The sequence below is a fragment of the Sinohyriopsis cumingii genome, unplaced genomic scaffold, assembly GCF_028554795.1.
Source record: "Sinohyriopsis cumingii isolate HCF-2022 unplaced genomic scaffold, ASM2855479v2 utg000622l, whole genome shotgun sequence".
Taxonomy (NCBI): Eukaryota; Metazoa; Mollusca; class Bivalvia; order Unionida; family Unionidae; genus Sinohyriopsis; species Sinohyriopsis cumingii.
Window position 1 is genome coordinate 4,198,171 of NW_028315918.1, and position 21,377 is coordinate 4,219,547.

At 36.3% G+C, this 21,377-nt stretch overlaps 1 protein-coding gene across 1 annotated transcript in view; it reads right to left on the reverse strand.

The window, feature by feature from the left end:
* LOC149773700 (kynurenine formamidase-like) overlaps positions 1–21,377 on the reverse strand; it is an 84,376-nt gene that overhangs the window by 42,196 nt on the left and 20,803 nt on the right. The window contains exons 2-6 of the mRNA XM_089946172.1: positions 20,052–20,101; positions 12,915–13,005; positions 7,844–7,948; positions 3,782–3,830; positions 2,058–2,143 (exon numbers count right to left, since the gene is read on the reverse strand). Of these exons, the coding sequence (XP_089802298.1) occupies positions 2,058–2,143; positions 3,782–3,830; positions 7,844–7,948; positions 12,915–13,005; positions 20,052–20,066 (346 nt within the window). The 5' untranslated portion in view covers positions 20,067–20,101. The remainder of the gene's footprint in view (positions 1–2,057; positions 2,144–3,781; positions 3,831–7,843; positions 7,949–12,914; positions 13,006–20,051; positions 20,102–21,377) is intronic.

The following is a 21,377-nucleotide window of genomic DNA, read 5'->3' on the forward strand; positions in this document are numbered from 1 at the left end:
TGCATATGGGGGGGTATGCATAGGAAATGGGGGTGGGTGGTGAAACCTTGATAATAATTTATCTAATATGTAACCTGTTTTCAGTCAGTGTTTGAATTTTAGTGGACACTAGACCAACTTTTAAAGTTACGCAGCTTATTTCTTTGATGCAGCCAGACATTCAGTCCTGGTGGACTATCTGTTTTATTAAACACATAAATATTATTAATCCTTGATGGATTAAATATAGACTGGTCTATAGAATGTGTGTGTGTGTCAAGTGTACATACGCAGGTGGGGTGGTGGTGCAAAAATATATGCATGTGCAGGGGGGTTGGGGAGGAAGGGTCAAGCTTTGCAAGATTTTTGCATACATACTAAATGGATTCCCCCATACCTGGTAAGAATTTGTTAAAAAGTTTTGGGTCATCTCTTACTATTACTGAATACACCTTAATAATCAGTACAAGTAGACACATTTTTGTTTTCTTTGATCTTTAGAATACCTCTCATTCTTCATACTGGATTCCAATTATTGAAGTTTTGGATTTAATACTTGTAATCTTCTCTGTCCAAAATTAAAATTAAAAAATAAATGCCATTGATTGTGCTGATGAATTGTCTTAAATTTTTCATACTCTGGTTACATCGAAAGTTAATTTGTTCTTTAGAAAGTCTCCATATTTGACTGCAAAATGAATCTGAATAAATAATAATAAAACCTGCTATCTCAAAAGTCCAGCCCCTTCTAGGGAGATTAAGACCTTTCTGAGACTAACTGACCATTTCCTTCATCTTCAGCACTAAAGGAACATTCTGGTCATACTGAGTCTGAAGATGAATATTAAAGATGGCATTTACATTCCTTTCATAATCAGTCTGAATCCAAAGGAAAGTTTACTTGAAACCTTTAAGATGTCATCTAATTAATTAGACTGATGCCTGAGTTGGCTGTGTTTTCAAAGCACCATGGTCCAAAGTGGTGCTGTGTGTGGGTGGTGGTGTTATATGTTAGTAAATACCAAAGTAGACCCCCAAAAGAGAAAAGAAGGATAATTTGAAAGCATTTTTAACATAACTGAAGTTTCAAATTGTATCCAAATGCACGACATGAATATTAATTTCACACCTTATGTGAAGTAAAGATTCCATTTATTTCAGAGAACAGTCATGTACATGAATGGGAATGATATACAGAACAAAATGTAAATGTGGACTCCACTGCTGGTCATTAAATGTCAAAGTTCAGTTACATATGCCTGAATAGACTTCTCTATACAAAAAACACCTGCTCATTAAAGTTGTTGTTGTTGTTGTTGTGGGGTTTAACGCCATTTTTCAGCACACAATAGGCTATGCATGGCAGCCAGTATTAATAGTGGAGGAAGAACCCAGGAAAACCCCAGGAAGAACCACTGACCCATGAGAAGCTACTGGCAAGCTTTCTCACATAACCACATTGGCCGAATCCTAGACTCGAACCCACGCAGACAGAGGTGAAATGGCAGTGATCCATAACGTAGAGCGCTTTAGACCACTCGGCCACTCGAGGCCCCCTCATTAAAGTCATTTAAGTGTTCCTGTATGTAAGTTTTCATATCTGACCTCTATGTAAAGGACACCTTTTCATGTAATACACAATTATGTCAACAAATGTGATTTGCAGAATGGCCGCACTGTAATTATACTTGAAACACATCACACTTTTTAAAAAAAGAAATGACTTGCATTATTTGAAATTTTAATGATCAAAGATCTTCAATTGCTGAAAACAAATTACATAAAAAGAAAGCCAGGGCGTGCATGACAAAACCACGATAAAAGAATTACTGAAAATTTTTTTACCCAAACAGTCAAATTTATCTTTTTGCAGGAAATTTAGAATAACAAAAACTAAACAATTATCATTCACAATCTGTCATTTTCTACCCATTTTTATAGAAAAGACAGACTTTTTAAAAAAAAAAAATTGCTGAATAAAATCTCTGAGAGTTTTTATGAATGTTGTTTTTCTTGTCAAGTACATATAAATGTATGAGAAATAAAGCTTTGAGATAATGGCTGAAGGTTACTATTACCTTGAGGTGCAAGGTCATATCCAACAACAATACAGACAGCACCAGCTGAGGCAATGGGTGGTACCATGAAGCTTGACATCTCCCTTCTAAAATAAAAATTACTTAAATATTATCTTTAAACTTAGAGACCACTTTTCTTCTCCATCTTATAACATCTTAATCATGCCAGTCTTAGCATCAAATAAATAGATGTCATCTAAAGTCATTTGATTGCAAGACGAACAAAATTAAAAACAGACAACTATAAGATCGTCTTTACTGTAATCATCATCATCTAATGCATTTTGAAATTTCACCAATGAAAATAAATACATTAAGCAATGCTTGGTGATAGTTTGCTTCTGATTTTTGATAGTTGCAGCTGATTTCTCTAGTAATTCATATTCTGATATTGCAATCAATTGTTTCATTTTGATAACTGCAAATGATTTTTCTAGTAATTCGGATTTGATAGTTAAATGCAACTGATTACTCTAGTAATTTACATTTTGATATTTAATTGCAATATTTTCCTCTTGCAAAACTACATTTTGATATTTAATTGCAATTCATTCCTCTGGAAAACTGTACATTTTGGTATTAAATTGCAATTTATTCCTCTGGAAAACTACCTTTTGATATTTAATTGCAATTTATTCTTCTGTAAAACTACATTTCGATATTTAATTGCAATTCATGCCTCTGAAAAACTACATTTTGATATTGCAATTTATTCCTCTGGAAAACTGTACATTTTGATATTTAATTGCAATTCATTCCTCTGGAAAACTGTACATTTTGATATTTAATTGCAATTCATTCCTCTAGAAAATTTACATCTGATATTGCAATTCCTCTAGCAATTCACATTTTAATAATTGCAAATGATTCCTCTAGTAATTCAGATTTGATATTTAAATGCAACTGATTACTCTAGTAATTTACATTTTGATATTGCAATCAATTGTTTCACTAATTCACATTTGATAATTGATGATTTAACTGCAATTGATTCCTTCTATTAAACAGCTTACTTTCAATTACTCTAGGGTGTTTACTTTCCATTTACATAGCACATCAACATAAACATGCTACCAGTCTAAACACTGTTTAAACTATGCTACCAGTCTAAAAATGTTATTTACAAATGAACTGATACAATAATAAGCAGCAGGCACAGAAAAGGCATAAAAATAAATATTTTTTAAAATTAATATTTCAGTTTTTTTTTAATCTAAGACAAAATAAGAAATCCCCAATTGTCTTACAGGATCATTGACCTACCTATTTCTCCCAGGTAAATAATGAAGTTCAAAGAAAATGTGTCAACATTATTAGCCAATAAACCTAACATGTTGTATAATGTGCATTACACCCATTTGTCATGAACTCTGACATTTTTGACATAACATTTTCTTTTGATTCAGAGCTCAAAATGTTCACATTTGGAAGTGCCTTTATGTAAAGAAAAAACAAAAAATAAAACCATTGCAGAGAGACAGAAGAAGAGAGAACACAACAATAAAAGATTATTTTGGCACCTCTGCAGTCCTGGATTTGATTTCATGATTTGACAGGTGAAAGTGTACATGGTCACACCTGAAATCAGCAGTTTTATTCAAGACTTTTTTGTTTTCTATACCTTTTAGACATGATTACCCAGAATATATTTTAAAAGTTTTAAAACCTTTTTTTCATGACCAATATAAAACAGAAAAAGTTGATAATTTTTTTTATATACATACTCAATTTCTTGCCAGTAACCTCCATGGAAAAATACAAATATTGGAGCCTCTGAAAAGAAAAAGAAACAGCGCATGTTATAAATTCAGATAACAGCAGCTTGATTATTTACTTTTTTGTACCACAAAAGATTCAGAGCAACCCACTGGAGACTGAGAATGGATATTAACCTCTTACACTCTGTTGACTGTATCTAGTATTATCATCAATAAATCAGACTGGGCTCAAACCTCTTTCATCTAAAAATGACATATCCCCCAAGATTCTAAACTGATCAACATCATTCTTCTGACATTTTCATATCTTCATCAAGCACACTTTAAATAAAGTATAAGCTGTAGCAAATTATGTTTCTCTGAGAATGCTTACTGGATCATATTGTTGCCATATTATTAACCCTCAAAATCCTTCTAAAGAGATTAAAACCTTCTCTTGCTAAGTAACATATAGACAAAGTGAATAAACTCTTAGCCATTGATTCCACTTACCACCACTAGGTGGCTACCCATCAACCAGTTTAAACAGAGTGAAACATAAAAGATGATGCTTGCATTTGCAGGGAGGTGTGAGAGTGTTAATACTAATGTGAACAGATATGTATTTTTGGAGAAACTTAAGTTACTAAACAATTAACTTTCTCCATAGAATTCATTTCCTTGATCACATTAAAGTGGACACTCTGTAAGGGAAGACTGCATTCCCTACATGAAGGATAAACTACTCTCATAACAGCAGGGCAGCATAACTAATGGTCATGTAACCCATGATGACAACAGATGGATAAAAAGAAAAGAATTATTTTCCATTATCAATAAAAACAATCCTGGTGAATCCAGCAAATGCACTATAATCACACCTGTGAAAAGGTTTTGTTGACATTAATCTGGCCTGGTGGCCATCACAGCAATGCTAGATCATGCAAATTAAAACCTGACACAGATGACTGTACACAGTGGTCAACAGCTTTTATGTCTCCGATCACAATATTGCAATTAAACATGTGGTTTGCAGAGGCTGATTTAATCACAAGAGCCAAGATCATCATGAGATGAATCTGATCTCTCATGATCTAAGGGCATGTGGAACATACAACCCACTTCAGCAAAACTCTGTAAAATTTCTTCCATGGCCACTTAAGATCTTAACATCTTACACTCTTTGGTGTGGCTGGCAAAACTGATTGAAGATGTCTTTGCACTCACTGTGGTGTGTGTCCTTCTTAGAAATACTTTCACATCTGCATGGAACATACCCAGCAGCAAGGACACAGTTTTGCAGATTGTCAATGTATCTGGCACGGTATCTACCAGTGAATATGTAATGAACAACATGGCAGCAATCGACATGAATTGACTTGCTAGTACAGCTCATCTGAAAGTGTACTAGATGTGCAGCTGGCTGGTCAGTTTGGTGATTGGCTGACTGGTCAGTTTTGTGGCCACTTGGATGGAAACTGCAAGGGTGGAATGTGTGGCAAAATGGATTGACCCACTGAACAGACCCCCATATGAAAAAGCATACCATGGAATGGTCAGCTGGAATGTGGCATGACTCACTGAAGTGAGAGAATTCTGGTTACTAATGCAAAATGGGTTCACCTGCCAGATGGCTGGTCCAGAAGTAGCATAAGCATAGAAGGATGGAAGTATGGATCATCAGTGTGCATAAAGTATTCCATGTGCCCTGACTTACTGGCCCAAAGGTCATACTCTGGCATGCAAAAGAACTTATGCCTGTTAGCTTACCAAAATAAGGGCAGACACTCTCACATTACCTCCAAGGTACTGCTGAAGATATGTGACAGTTGTCAAGACACAAATTCCCACCAGGTGAGCAACTGCATCATTACTTCCTGCACCTGTCTTGCCACTGCGACTGCAGCAGAGTCTGGAAAGGATATGAGGCCAATACTTCCAAAACCCCTTGTTCTGCAATTTAAAGTTTGCCTGAAATAATGGTCATAAAAGACATCATACACACTATTTGGAAGTGGTGGCAGGACCATTATGGTTGTCTGTACTTCACTTGCAACACAGCTGCTCGGATTGTCCTTACAGTACTATGATCAGAGCATACCCCCAACTGCTATTTACCCTACACTGGTTATCCATTTGATCCAGAAAGAAGCTAAAGAACACTTTCTGTAAACAGATGTTTCTCATGTGTGTCCTAATTGATTTTTATGTATCTTGCACTTAGCACACTTCATAATCACTGCACAACTGAAATCACAAAGTTGACAAAACTCCAGGAAATTAACAACCACCAAAACACATACACAATAACTTGTTTCTTAAATAAGAAATAAAAAAGGCATATATGCACGAATAAATAACCAAAAATGAACATCAATAATACCTTGCTGTAATACACACAGAATACTGAAACCCACAACTGCAAAAAAATTCATACAATTTCTATCAACAATAAGAAATAATGATTGAAACATGTAGCAAATACATTAATGTACAATTAGTAACTAGTAAACATCCAACATCGCAGTAAGTGGAGGTAAAGGTAAGAGTTTCTTCCCTTTGTCTGTGTGGTATATAGATTACAAAGACAAAATTTTCATCTTTCTCGGATGGGTTGGATTCAAGAGGTAATGGAGTTAATTTCCTAATGCTAATGTGACAGAAGAAGGTATTCAACAAAAAAAGGCAAAGACCATAATTATAATTTTCAGCAATTCAAAAAGTAATAGTTTGGCCAGAATGAAGCATTATATTAATGTAGGTATTTTTACTCACTACAATGGAAAGGGCACTTGTAAGCAATATTTTATCAATAAATAAATTACTCACATGTATTTACAGAAGATGAACACAACCATATATCAACACAGCAGTATATCTTGCACATCAATATAATTTCTCAAAAATTAAATATTTTCATTAATGCATATTCAAAACATTAAAGTTGCATTTTCCCACCACCAATTTAAACTAAATTAAAATTTCATTTTGGGAAGTCCCCAATGTTGTGGAATAAAAATATTTATGATCATGTTGTGACATAGGGTTTGGAAAATGAGACTCCCCTCCCCCAACTGTAAACATGTGTTTTGTACAGATGATTTCCTTGTTTTCTAACTGGGTTTGCAACATTTTTCTAGGTACTGTATAGTAACATATATTATACTTACCTTATTGCTGTTTTGTTTACAGCATGATAACTGTGCATTATGAGCTCTATACTGCAAATCCCCATGGCTTATTTCAGACATGATTTTGGTCTTCCATAAAAAAAGCTGAAAAATGTAAAGGCGGGTTTGGGGGTCCTCCCCTAATGGGTGCCTTCTGAGCTTCAATTTTTCCATATGCAGCTTCTTTTGTACGTACTGTTCCAAACTCTTCCACCCGTGATTACCACAAAGCAAAGGTCACAAAATACCAGTCCTCTAGCATTCAGTTTTCTTATAAACTGACCAACTAAATTTCCGTCAACTTTTCGCTCCAGCCATTCCCATTTCCATACATTTTTGAAAAACCTTTATCTAAACTTTTTGTGTCATGGTCTCTCTCAACAACTCGGGATGCCATGTTTTGCAAGCATGCTTCTTCTTTCCATTACCATCAGTTTCCATTACACGGAGATTCATTGGATGAATTTAACCCTTTGACCAATGAGAATACTTTTTATGTGAGTTGTGTGCTAACTAATATATGGAACGAATAAGGGCCATTGCAGAATGGGAGCGGACAGACCGTTTTTTTAAAAAACCAGATCGGAGATGATAAAAAGAAGGACTATATCAAGAAAAATCTGATTCAAGTTCAGGAGAAAAGCATGTCTGTTATTTATACATATTATCCTGTCTGCCTATTGGTATGGGCCCCCTTGCTGGATTTCCCTTTTTACTTAAAACTGTATAAAAAAAATGAACTAAATTTTTAAACTACTGATATTAATAAACCCACAAAATCAACTAATCCAATTATCTTGATTTAAAATGTTTTTCAAGAATGCTTTAACCACCTGGCAAATAAAATGTAATATAATACTAATTTTAGTCAGTTTACAAGATAGTTGTTTGAGGATTTTTTCGAACATTTTTAACCAACCTCCTGTAAGTGTTTGAGCTGCAAATATGTCCAGTCTTTCCTTGTTGGACAGTCCATATACAACTCCTTCTTCATGTTCAACTGTTTCCTTAGCTATCTTACTCCCTAAAAAAACAAATAATTGACAGTTTTTTTAATGCTTAAATAACACTGTATTACATTGTGTTCAACTAAGTAACAGAAAAGAGTGAAAACCAACAAGTTTTGTAAAACTCAACAAATAATTAATTTACTTAGAATATGAAGTTCAAATTAAAAAGAACTTAAAGTATTGTGAACTTAATCCCAAACATTACAAAGTTTTGATACAATCCAAAATGTCCTTGAATGAATTCACAGTAATCTCAAAATAGTTATATAGTCTAAAGAAGTCTCAATAAGCACTTTATAATTCCAGTGAATAACTTAAATAAATAAATCCTCTCACATAAAAACTGAACACAGCAATAAAACTAATTAAACTTCACATGTTAAGATAGGAATGAGTAATTCTGAAGTAAACAACTTTATATACCCCTCCACTTGACTTAGGTTGCACATACCATATTCTGAATATGCTGTGTCATCTTAATAGAAAATTACTCTAAACTGTAAACAAAATTGGTTTCTGGAACCTTCTGAGGCCAGAATCAAAACCATACATAACTGAAACATGTTTACAATTAATAATTATCTTAACACACAACATACAATGGTAGGCCAATATTAGTTATATATTATTTTGTTTACAAAATAATTGTCACTAATCAAGCAGTCCCTCACAAACTATACTCATAAAGAAACAAAATTAAACACACAATACAAATTAGATATACTGTAAATAATACAAATTATTGTTGAGCTGGAGACAAAACATATAATTTAGTATAATTGCAAAAGACTGCCTTTGATAATATAACAAAACTAATTTATAGACATATAAAACTGTTACACATATTTTCATAATTAAGATAGCAAGTAAAATTAATGTTTATATTTTATCAAACTGGTTAAAACCACTAAGTTTTTTTAAATGTTTGTTACACATTAACAGCCAGTCTCTTAAATCTGCTTGATTTGTCAATAAAAAAATGTCTGAGATGGAAAAGTGCCATTTATTTTGCCATCTTAGGCAAGAAACTTGTAATGTTAATCAATGAAACTTATTGTGAATTCATCATCTGTCATGAAGTTTCATGAATATTATGACTGCTACAAATCACAAATTTATAGACTCAATGAACATAGTGGCAAAGTAAGAGATTTGTCCACCTCAGCAACAATTATCTGGAATTTCACCTTACCTCCACCAGTTGCTGGAGTTGCATGAATGTTTGCAACACCATTAATCAAATAATGTTACTTCTATGGAAACATCAGTAATCCATACATTCAAGCAGCAAATTTTAAAGTTGTTGTTGTTGTTGTTGTTGTTCTAGGGTTTAACGCCATTTTTCAGCACAAGATAGGCTATACATGGCGGCCAGTATAACTGGTGGAGGAAGAACCCTGGAAAACCCAGGGAAGAACCACCGACCCACAAATTTTAAAGTAATAGTCTAATACCTATGTAAATGAACATGCTGTTTAACTGGTCAAAAGTCAAACTTAGCTGCAGTTAAATTTACTATTAAGTGTCAACTTTGGTGCCCTTCCAATTTGTGGTGAAAATCTACACAGAAAACAATGTTATACAGCATCCATGCAAAATTTTTTATACATCTTAGAATGGAATAACAATCTTGAAGATCCAAGTTTCAACCTTAAAATGTTGATTATTACTGCATGTGTGGCAATATCCCTTTTATTAGCTCTGCTGGTACATCACCAGTAAACTTTTTTTACGTCAGCAAAATCGCCACAAACATCCTCCAAAACATTACTGTTATCCTCTAACAGCTCTATATTAAATAAATATTAATATCACAAACTGAATAACACTTTCTTAACAAGAAGTAAATATGAGTAAGACTATCTAAACATAAAGATCATAACAATGTGTGAGAATTTAAGACACTAATTACATATGTAAATCAATGATGTCATGATCAAGTTTTCAAATTTATTAAGACTTATGGCTCTGAAACTGGTCAAGTGCACTGGCTCAGATATCTCAAGTGGTAGGGTTCCCATCTATAGCAAAAGGAAGGCCATAATGTTTTTATTTATATGTGTCACAGGAGTGGGTCAGGTACATTTGGATCAGATAGCTCAAGTTGTAGAGCACCCATACAAAGAGGGTGAATTACTGGGTTCAAGTCCATAGTCTGGTAGTGAGACATTTGGTGTCAACAGTGGGACTGCATAATAAATGAAAAAATGAATGTCATAAAAACTCTAAATGGATTTGGTATTAAGGCACTTTCATCAAATCCCTATCACACATGTATTACGAAGGCTAATAAAAAATAATAAAAATCATTAATCCAATATACAAAATTTTTAATTAAAATAAAAATCACATATTTTAGACACATTCTGATTACTTTGTCATTAGGATATGAAAATTGGAATTAAATATATTCAATTCATGTGTGTTTTCAAAATCAGGCGGATAAAAACGTGCATAGAATTACCATAAATGGAACTTATGAATATTAAAACCATACTTTTCGAAGAATAAGATATTACTTGCCCCTGAATAACGTACATTTCAATCCATATCATTAAGTGAAAAGGGCAAAATGCATGTGTGGCACATGACATTCAACTTAAATTGCACATTTTGATTCTTCAAACCCCAGTTTTGATATCTCAGTTGGCAAGCTCTTCTGTGAGTGAAACATAATTTTGTATACACTGCCTAAAACAAGATATGTCCCTTAACTGCCAGGTGGTGTCACCTAGCATGATTCATTAGAAGCAGTATGACTGTTAGACTAGGACATCAGCTAATGCTAGCCTTACTGAAAACAGACCAGCATTCATGCATACAATTTATGTCAGTGCACTTATAACTGAAGATTATGTCAATTATCCAGTTGATATAAATATACTGTCTATACAACAAGAAGAAATAGTGAGAAAATGTCAATTTAAAATCAGTAAGTGCATCCTCTTTGCTAGCCAAGGTTCCAATATATTAACTCTATCTGCACCTTGGTGGATCAAACAGATATTTTAGTACTTTGTCCTAGTACATCGATTGGATTTCATGAGTTGCCTCCCTTAGTATGTAATGAGAACTAAACCAATAGCACGTATGAGTGGTGCATTGTACATCTGCCAAAGGTTTAAACTCCAAAGTATTACTAGGTACCAAAGAAAAGCCATTACAGATGTATTTGAGTGGAAGGTATTTGAACAAACATGGACTGGCAGTGGAAAAGTACTTCAGTACAAGTCCATTCCAATTGTGGTTTTTTAGCTTTGAAAGTCAGACATTATTTGTTTGCACACACTATACTATCTGTCTGTTACCAAGGTCATGGTCACATTCAAATAAATAGGTAAATATTTCCCAATTCTACAGACCATGCATTATAGCAGTTCTTTCAAGGGTTCAGGACCCATCATACATACTTGCTTATAAGTTGAATCTAACTGCAAACTGCAAAGACCAAGATCTGCCATCATGTATTGCACTGGTACATATGCATCTACAACTTTTGTGAGGAGTAATCAGTAGCATAAGCAACATAGGCCCTGATTTGTTGGTGCACTATGCAATGACAGATCAGGCTCTAAGTTGACAGAAGTTGGACTCGACTCATAAATACAGTATGACAAAAACAGACAGCCTTTACCGTACTCATAATCATGTGCTATGGGCCATGATGTGTTTTCTTACTAATGACCATAAGACAAATATTTTTTTAAACTGTAAGTTTTAAATTGCATCAGCCTTGCTTCAGATGCAGAATCATGTAGGATGCAGTGTACACATATAAAATGGTTAGGAGTAATCAGTAGAATAAAATGGTTCATACTTACAGATGTTACCAACAGTTAAAAGATGACGGTATTTACTTAAGGACTTAAGAGTTGAGAATTATGCAACATGGAAAAATTAACATTCAAACCTCAACCACCTTGATAATGGCAAAGCAACAATTAATAGAAGATTAAATGACATCTAGTCATCAAAACTGCTGAAGCAGGTGAGACAAATATAAGGAAAAAGTTTAGAGGAAACACTCCATCCTTCTTGTAGTTTGGTTTGGTCTGTTATTTAATGGAAAGGAAACACAAGTATGTTATTGCATGCCAAAACAATTGAACTACCAATGGGCAAACCATGGTAGCTGACTCAGGCTTATCCAATGATAGGATTCAAACATGTAACCTTTCAATCACAAGTCCAGCACATTAACCACTGAGCCACTGCAACTCCCGTCTCCATTAGTCAACTTTATGACAGGCAAGTGTGTGCATCATACCTATTCTACATCTCTGAAACTGTGCAGTGGGTTTTGATGGGTGTTTCATACCTACTTTACATCTCTGAAACTGTGCAGAGGGGCTTGATGGGTGAATCATACCTATTGTACATCTCTGAAACTGTGCAGAGGGGCTTGATGGGTGAATCATACCTATTGTACATCTCTGAAACTGTGCAGGGGGTCTTGATGGGTGTATCATACCTATTCTACAACTCTGAAACTGTGCAGGGGGTCTTGATGGGCACATCATACCTATTCTAAGTCTCTGAAACTGTACAGTGGTCTTGATGGATGCATCATACCCACGTCTCTGAAACTGTGCATGGGTCTTGATGGGTGCATTATACCCAAGTCTCTGAAACTGTGCATGGGTCTTGATGGGTGCATTAAGGCTAAATCTCTGAAACTGCATGGGTCTTGATAGGTGTATCATACCTATTCTGCATCTCTGATACTGTGAAGTGGGTCTTGATGGGTGCATCATACCTATTCTGCATCTCTGATACTGTGAAGTGGGTCTTGATGGGTGCATCATACCTATTCTAAGTCTGTGAAACTGTGCAGGGGTATTGATGAGTGCATCATACCTTTCTACATCTGTAAAACTGTGCAGGGTGTCTTGAAAGACTGATAACATGAAAATACATGTAATACTGTGAAAATATTATATCAAAATATAGGAAAAAATTATGAAAAGTTGTCATGATAACCTTCAGTGACTGTTCTGACATGGAGTTTTACTACTTCCTCTGGACCATAACGGTGGGAAAATCTGGATGGAGAGTAAGCTATTCCCAGTTCCTACAATATGCAAAAGGTTCTATTTGTAACATTTTAAAATAAACCTTAAGAGCATATAGCTATGTATTTTATATAAATAAAATACAAAACTGAGAATAGTCTATTATCAGGTACCCACTTTTTATGATGTAAAATATGTAGCATGGCTATTCACGATGAAAAACTTAGGCGAATTCTCATGACTATTTATGAAAAACAATTTTTTTTATAGTAAAATATGTTTCTTCAATAATACTTACCCAATCAAAATAACTCAGGTGAACTAACACTATCTTACAAATCAAGCCCTCCCAGATACTACTTTTAGCTATAGGGAGCAAAAAGTTGTCAGCCGACTCATTGGTGGTTGGGTAGAGTGATCTCCCCTTACATATAAAACTTGGTAGCAAGGCATAAGGATATGATACTTATTACTGGAGTGGAAGGCATGCTCACGATGTATGTAACTGCAGGGAGGATGGGAGGGTGTATGTGTATTATGATTGGGTAAGTATTTTTTAAGAAATATATTTTACTATAAAAAATTGCTTTCTTCTTCAAATACATCACCCAATCATAAGAGAATAAGTAAGAGGTGGAGGGAGGTGCATCCTCATACCCCAGAGGTAAAATCTCCGATCCCATAAGGTAAGAGATACAGCTTCTAAGTAGCCAGACTAGAGGAGACTCCATCTGTCGGGGCACGGCTTCAATATGGAAAACATTTTACCGACACAAATCCAGCTAAAGTCATGAAGCCGCATCTTAAGAAGCTGTCCATCAACCTGGAAATGTGACCTGTTGCGTTGCGTATATAGGTCCTACCAGATCAAATTGGGCCCTTTGGGGTGAAAAATCTTGGATATAAAAGCTAGAAAATGTGGAATCCAATCACCATCCCACAGCCTGAATGACGACGGTTAGAGAACAGTTCCTTTTGACTGCTAGGCTGGTGAAAACTGCCCATACCTCATCAGCTTAAATGCATAAAAAAGTTCAGTGAACCTGTGTTAATTCCCTGTATGCTGAGCAAATAAACCACTTGTTCCAGGATGAGATATTTTGAGCTGATATATTGTCTTGACCTGATTTAAGAGACAGAAAAAGGCGTGATCTTCCTGTACACATTGGCTCTGTTCAGTTAAGTTATCACTTCAAAGATCTGACAAGGTCTTATAAGGGACCTTCTGTTGAAGTGTCCAGATGAGACAGGTTTCATGAGAAAAGACTGGTTACCAGTGGATGGGTGATGTCTTGTAAGAGGATGCTGTCATAAGAAAGACTGGCCCATCTTGTCGAAACTGCAGGAAATTTTGGTCTGAGCACAGAGCACGTATTTCACTAATTTTGCCTGCCATTGCTAAGGTTATGAGGTAGCAGGGCTTGCAGGAAAGATGCAACAGAGATATCCATGCAATTGGTTCAAAAGGGTTCTTGTTCAGCCTGGTTAATACCCAAGATAGGACCCCCTTGAGGCAGAGGGTTAATGTTACGCTGTGTATACTCAAAGTTGCAAGGAGACTGGATACATCCTTGTTTTGTCCAATATCTTCATGCCCATGATGACAAAAGGTGTCTGCTTCAAAGAGCCAGAGGGTGAAATTAGCCATCTGATATATTGATGCCTGGAGAGGTAAGATATGTTTTTTGCACACCAGTGGGTGCAAAGTGCCATTTGCTTTTATATGCTTTAGAGTGGAGGGCCATCATGCCCGAGAGATTTTCTCCACTACTGGTTGCGAGAATTGTTTGTGTCTGAGAGCCTGTTTGATGTGATCCAGACGTACAGGTCCAGGAGCTCCTGGCAGGGATGAACATGTGCCATGTTGGTTGTTTGAGTAGATGAAGGAAGACCCTAATCTTCCACAGGGTTTCTGATGCCAGATTAATGAGGTCATCGATCCATGGCTTCACCCATTGGAGAGCAATGAAATGAGGTCACATGATGATTCCCTTATTTGCTGTATCACTTGGAATCAGGTATTGATGGTTAGTGCATGAGTTAAGGTTAGCCCAATCCAACGATAAGGCATCCACTGCCCAAGCTGTTAAGTCCAGGACAGAAGAGACAAAGAATGGGGTTTGGCATTCTATACTGTCACAAACCGGCCTACCAATGGTCAATCCGATTGGGTGCAGATCTGCGTGAGAACCAAGGGATGGACAGACCATTCCTTCTGTACTAGTTGATTGCTCCATGATGAAGGGATGTTCAGTGCGCTGAGGCATCTCCCCATATGGTGAACCTGAACTTCTTGTTGATGACAACACCACTTCAACAAGTCGCACACCATGATGCAAAGGTCTGGCGACTGGGATCCTTGTTATTTAAGATAATCACCATATTAGGATTGAGTTTTTTCTTTTGTTTGAAAAATGTCCCACACCATGATGCAAAGGCCTGGAGACCGAGATCCTCCTTGCTGCTGGAGATAAACCAACATTGTAGTCTAGAGATAATAAATGCTGTTGTTGAGAAAAGTCACCACTATATGTCAGACACAATGAGAACTCACTTGGCCTCTTAAGTATTCTAACCCCTAATGAAAAGCTTCACATTGGCCATCCTGAACTATTGATATGAAGATTTCATTCTTGCAGAGATCATGCACCGCTGGTGTCCTGAAATGATGGTAGTGGGTGGGCTCCCCTGTCTTTTGTACTTTCAACGGTACAACCTGTAATCTTGAGTGGGTGGACACGTAGATGCATACCCACCGTAAGCCATGTTACGCTGCTCCAAGTTCTGCTGAAGGTGCCTTGAATGGGTGCAGATGTTGAGAAGATAGTCCAGTGGGCCAACTTGAGGACTCCATTTGTGCAGCCAAAAACAGTAGCAAAGCAATAGAAGGCAGCCGAGGACCATTATGCCCACTGCCATGTTGAGCAATGCCATGTGGATAGAATTCCTCAAAAGAAAGGTGCTACCATGGGTCATTTCAATGTTCTATCCTGAGGGAGATAAAGAATGGTGCCTGTGTTTTGAAGTCCATAACTAAGTGAATGAATCGTTGAGGTGCTACTAGGTCAGATTTCTCCTTGTTGATGAGAAGACTGGTAACAAGGACCATCATGACTGGTTAGAGCTTGCTGATGTTGCTGCAGGATGTTGTCCAGGTACCCTGAGGTTGCCACCACAGAAATGCTCTGGATATGCAACATTACTCAATTGAGGGAAAACCCCAGGGCCGATGAGGAGCCTCAAACAGGGTGCTTTGATTTGATATATAAAGCTGTATGCAATTCTGAGCAACGTCCTAGGAGCCTATGAAGAGATATGATGGTATGTGCCATTTAAGCCCTAGTGAAGGCAAAGTCTCCCTCATGGATATCATTCAAAATGCTCTGTAGGTTTGTTGAGAGTGTTTCAGTCGATGACCAGACGTAGGAGTCGTTTGCCATTGGAACCACGAAAAAGGTGTTGAACGAATGACAAAACCATCTCAGTGTTATATCTACATGGTATTTGACTAGTGCAGCTCAGCTATGATGGCTTTCAGAGATTTGTGTCCTATGAGTGACCCTTGGGCCCTTTTGATGAATTCCTGTACTATCCCTGTATTGATGCTGTGGTTGTGGAGGGAGGGAAACTTGTCTCCTTGATGGCTTGTTATTGCACTCATTCATCAGGATGTTAGGCAGAGTGGTAGAGGAACGAGGTCGTGTTCTTAGATTGACATTGACTCCATGTATGCCTTAGGTTTTCTGCATGGAGTTTCAAGATAAGGTATGTTACATTGGTTTGAAGTTAACCCAGGAAAATAAAAGTCCCACAGTTAACAATATTGTGTACTAAATCTGAAGTGTAAACAAAGGCCATCTGATCCATGTGTATGGAGTGTGGCTATGTTATCCCCAAAGCGACGAGATCACTGTCAATGCTAAAGTACCAAATGATTAGCTGGTGGGAGTGGAAATGTAGGAACGCTGACAAACTGATGATAAAGGTGGGCCATAAAGTCCATAACTCTGTGAAGACTGTGAACATAACTAAGACAGAACAGTCCGTTCATTGCAAGATCATCAGATGCTGGAGCACTTGTATATGTTGATGATGGAGCTGGAAGAGGACATGGCTCTGGGAGTGGAAACATGTCCTCAATGGATGTTGGAAGGCAGAAATTTCTCATGCCCTTGTGTAAAATAGAATCAATGATACAGGTAGAATGATCAACATCATTTGGATAGGGCAGCACATTAAGACTTATCTGGTGAAGAGTGATGTGATCTATCGCTCACTAAACACATAGAATACCTGAATTAGAAACCACAATTTCAAGACAGTCGCTGAGTTAAAGGGCTTTTCTTGTGCAGAGAAATTGTGAGTCAACAATCTGTTGAGGTACGAGGATCTACTCGTAGTATCATGCCGAACAAGTGTTATGCGGCCATACAAGTTAGACTGGTCCCTGCATATGTCTGTAAAAGTTATGTTCGACATGCTGCAAACTCGGGCTGTTACTGATTGAGCCCATAATATTAATGATTGGCCCTTCGTAATCCCTAGTATATGGCCCAGGCCAGTCACAACGGGATTAGGCCATCAGAGTAAGGAAGATGCTAGGATCATCAGTTGGGGTGGGTTATGGTATATTTGATTCCATGTAACCTGGCCATATGTCTGCTGAATGAGAGGAAACTTGGCTGTTTGTTAGCTCTGTCGCATTCTGTAGGAGGAATCATGTGAAACCCCAAGGAGGCAAGGTAAGAGGGAATTCCAAAAAAGATGAGGCCTGTGATGGTGACTTAGGTGCCGGAGCTGTTTCCGAGCATGTCAATGTCTGGCGCTTTGTGGTTAAAGGGTAAGTTGATTTATCTCCCTTGCTCCCATAAAGGTTCACACTGCAGAAGAAATCAGCAAGCAGACTATTGATGCCTTTGTTCTGAGCTGTATGCTGTTTGTGCTTTGCCAATAGTTTTAACCTGAAAAGTCAAGGGTTGCCTATATAAACATGCATGCACAGAAGGTGACTGAATGAACCATCTATAAAGAGCTGAACTGTACTTGTCCGACTAGAATGGTATAAATACAGAATGTACCAGTATCTACATTACATGCAATTAACTTTCACAAAGAATGGAATAAAGGCACCATTATCAAGATATACCTGGTAGGTGCGACAAAATTCATTATGAGGCAATATTTGAAGGGAAAAAAGGCCCAGAGACCACCTGTACAAGTAATTACACTAACATGGCACCTGGACGCTATGAAAGCCTTGGATAAAATCCTCACTAATATGTACACGTTAGTAAGGAAATTACACATATATAGGAGTTATATGAGCACTAGAGACTTGCACGTTAAAATTAAGTATAGTGCAAGTACCCAATGTGTGACGATGAAAAAGTGTGTCTAATTTGTAAAGGCAGAACTGTGTCATGAGAGAAAGAGAAAAAAAGCTTGAAATATAGTTGGAATATACTTTCCTTAGAAGTGAAAAAACTCATCCAACTTGAAGTGACATATCTTCCAAATAGCTTTGGCTTTGCAAAGTCTCTTGTGACAAAAGCATGCTTCTCGCAATGAGCAATAGTAATAAGATATCCTTACGCCTTGCCGCCAGGATTTTTTATGTAAGGGGAGATAACTCTGCACAACCACCAAAGGGTCAGCAGACAACTTTTAGCTCCCTTTAGCTAAAAGTAGTATCCGGGAGGGTTGGATTTGCGAGGTAGTGGTAGTTCTCCTAAGGGGACGCTCACCAGTTATTATGTACTTTTGAGAGAGTGACGTATGTAAGGTGAAGTTGTTTGCATTTAAAACATGCACAGTGGAGAGAATGTTGGCATACCTATATGCTACATTAATGTAATGTGGATGATATTTCTTTTGATATTGTACTTTTGGAAATTGTACATGATTTAAACACATTGCTAACTAAAATGACTGCTCCCTTGTGCTAAAAAATCAGCCTGAATTAGTCTAAAGTACACTATCCATAGCAGCTATTAAAATAGGGAAAATGAATTTTGCCAGACTAGACAATACCAGCTTCTGAAAGTGCAATGAATGAATAACCAAATATATAAAATGTAAAAAAAAGTTATCGATTCTTTTTTATACAATTTACCTCTGAAGTTCAGGAAGTGAAAATGACCAAGTGGAGCTAGCACTTTTTTGAAAGGTGCACATCTGGAGTAAGGCCAAGCTGTATACTCCATAACCCATATTACACCCATCAATCATACACCAAAATAATGGGAATTAAAGGTTATTTGAATTATACATAAGATATACAAGGTCTTTTTTAAATAGCCAGTATAACCAGTGAGGAAAGCCGGGAAAATTCTTTTTCTTTAAAATCCTAACCCTATGCAAAATACGAAACTGTAGAGCTCCACCAAATGTGTTATAATTGGGTAATGTATTCAAAGAATGGAGTGTGTTTGCAATGAAGTATGGATTATTCTTTGCACATCTGATTGAATTTTTTTCCTAAATGTTTCAGAAGTGAGTGTGAATCCCACAACTGTGTATCTAAGAATTTAACATGTGAAAAATGCATAATGTGAACAAATAAGCAATGAATGTTAGCAATATATTAGAAGGTGTATCAATGCCATTGACTAACTTTGTACAACCAAAGGGAACTAAATACATTAAATAAATCAATGTATAGCAGAATCTGTCCTGAAAGATCACCCCTTTTGCCAAAACTTAGGGTTTCATAACAATTGTGGTCTCTCATGACAAGCAGGTCATAACACAACACAATAAATAACTGCTCCTAAGACAGGTGATCTCTCATAGCAATAATCTTTCAAAACAGGTTTTACTGTAATTTATGTAATTATTGAGACTGACAAAGAGAATAACAGCAGAAAAATACAAGGTGAGTAACAAGAGAGTTACTCTTTCTGGCAAAAATGTTATTTTATGCTGCTTGTAATATTGATGCTTCTGCATAGGTTTTTAAAAGCAAAAAATGGCACATTTATAAAAAATATTTCTTACAAAATTCTGTAATAGAAAGAACAGATTTCTACAAAATAATTAAGTTGGATCAGATAATAGTAATAAACCAATGGAATCTGTACTGAGCTGTACATTATCTAAAACTTACTTCTCTTGATGCCATTGCTGCATGTTACCAAAAGTCTGTTTTATTCTGACCTAAAATTTAAAAGAATAAAGTCTCAAGCACACAGTCAACCTTGAATATCACAAAGTCTGAACAACAATTTTCTGATATATCAAATGATATTAAATTTCCAAGAATATTATTGCCTTTGCATAAACAACTTTTTTTGGAACATCAATTTTCAGGCAATCTTTAAATTTATGTTCCTTGACGTAATTACTACAAAAAAAGATGATTTCAGCTGAGCAAAACAGTTTTGCTACAAAAGTACCTGTTAGCATTCGATTATCGTATGTTTCCAACAAATAATAAGATTACCAGGAACAGCACATAATACAACCATCCCAATATGTCAGAACTAGTAAGGCACATATATTGAATCTCAAGATTACTAACAAATTGGTCTAACTGACCTAGACCTTTGCTCAAGGTATATGGTGTTGAACCTAACTTACTGTACAGAAACCATTATACTTTTTTTATCTACCATATCACCTGCCCTCTAGACCTCAAAATCCACAGGTTTCTTTATTATCATAAGTGCAAACTATCCAGAGTTTGGCCAATGAACTTACTCTAAAACAAAAGTTATTTGGCAAAACCCATTCTTCCTTAAGTCAGTGTGACCCTGATCTTTGACCTTTTTACCCCAAAATCAATATTCTTCTTGCCATATATTAAAGCACAAGCCCTTCACAAACTATGGTTAAGGTATGTGATTTGGAACTAAGGTTGTTGTGCAAATATAATTTGTTCTTCTTCAAGTCTGTGACCTTGAAAGCTGACCTTCTGAACCCAAATTATAAGGCTTGTTTCTTACCCAATGTGCAAGTCATCAACAAACTTTGATGAAGATATACTGTATACAACTGAAATTTCTGCAAAAAATGTTTCTTCATCAGTGACCTTGACCTTTGATCTTTTGAGCCCAAAATCAACAGCCTTATTCCTATCCCTAAGTACAAACTGTCTACTAAACATGGTCCAGTTTTGTGATGCAGACCTAATGCTACTGTACTTAAACCATTTTTCTACTTTAAGTCACAGTGACAATGACCATTTTACCCCCCAAATAGATTGGTTTCTTCCTTACCCAATCTGCTAGTTATCCACAAACTTTGGTGAAGGTATTTAATATAATATCTTTTTGTGCAGAAACATTTTTTTGTCTTTTAGTCATATTAACTTTGATCTTTTGGGCCTCAACTTGAATGGGTTATTGCTTACCTCAAGTGCAAGCTATACACAGTACGTTGCAGATGTATGATGTACTTCTTTTTAATGTGTAGAAATCATTTTTCTCCTTTC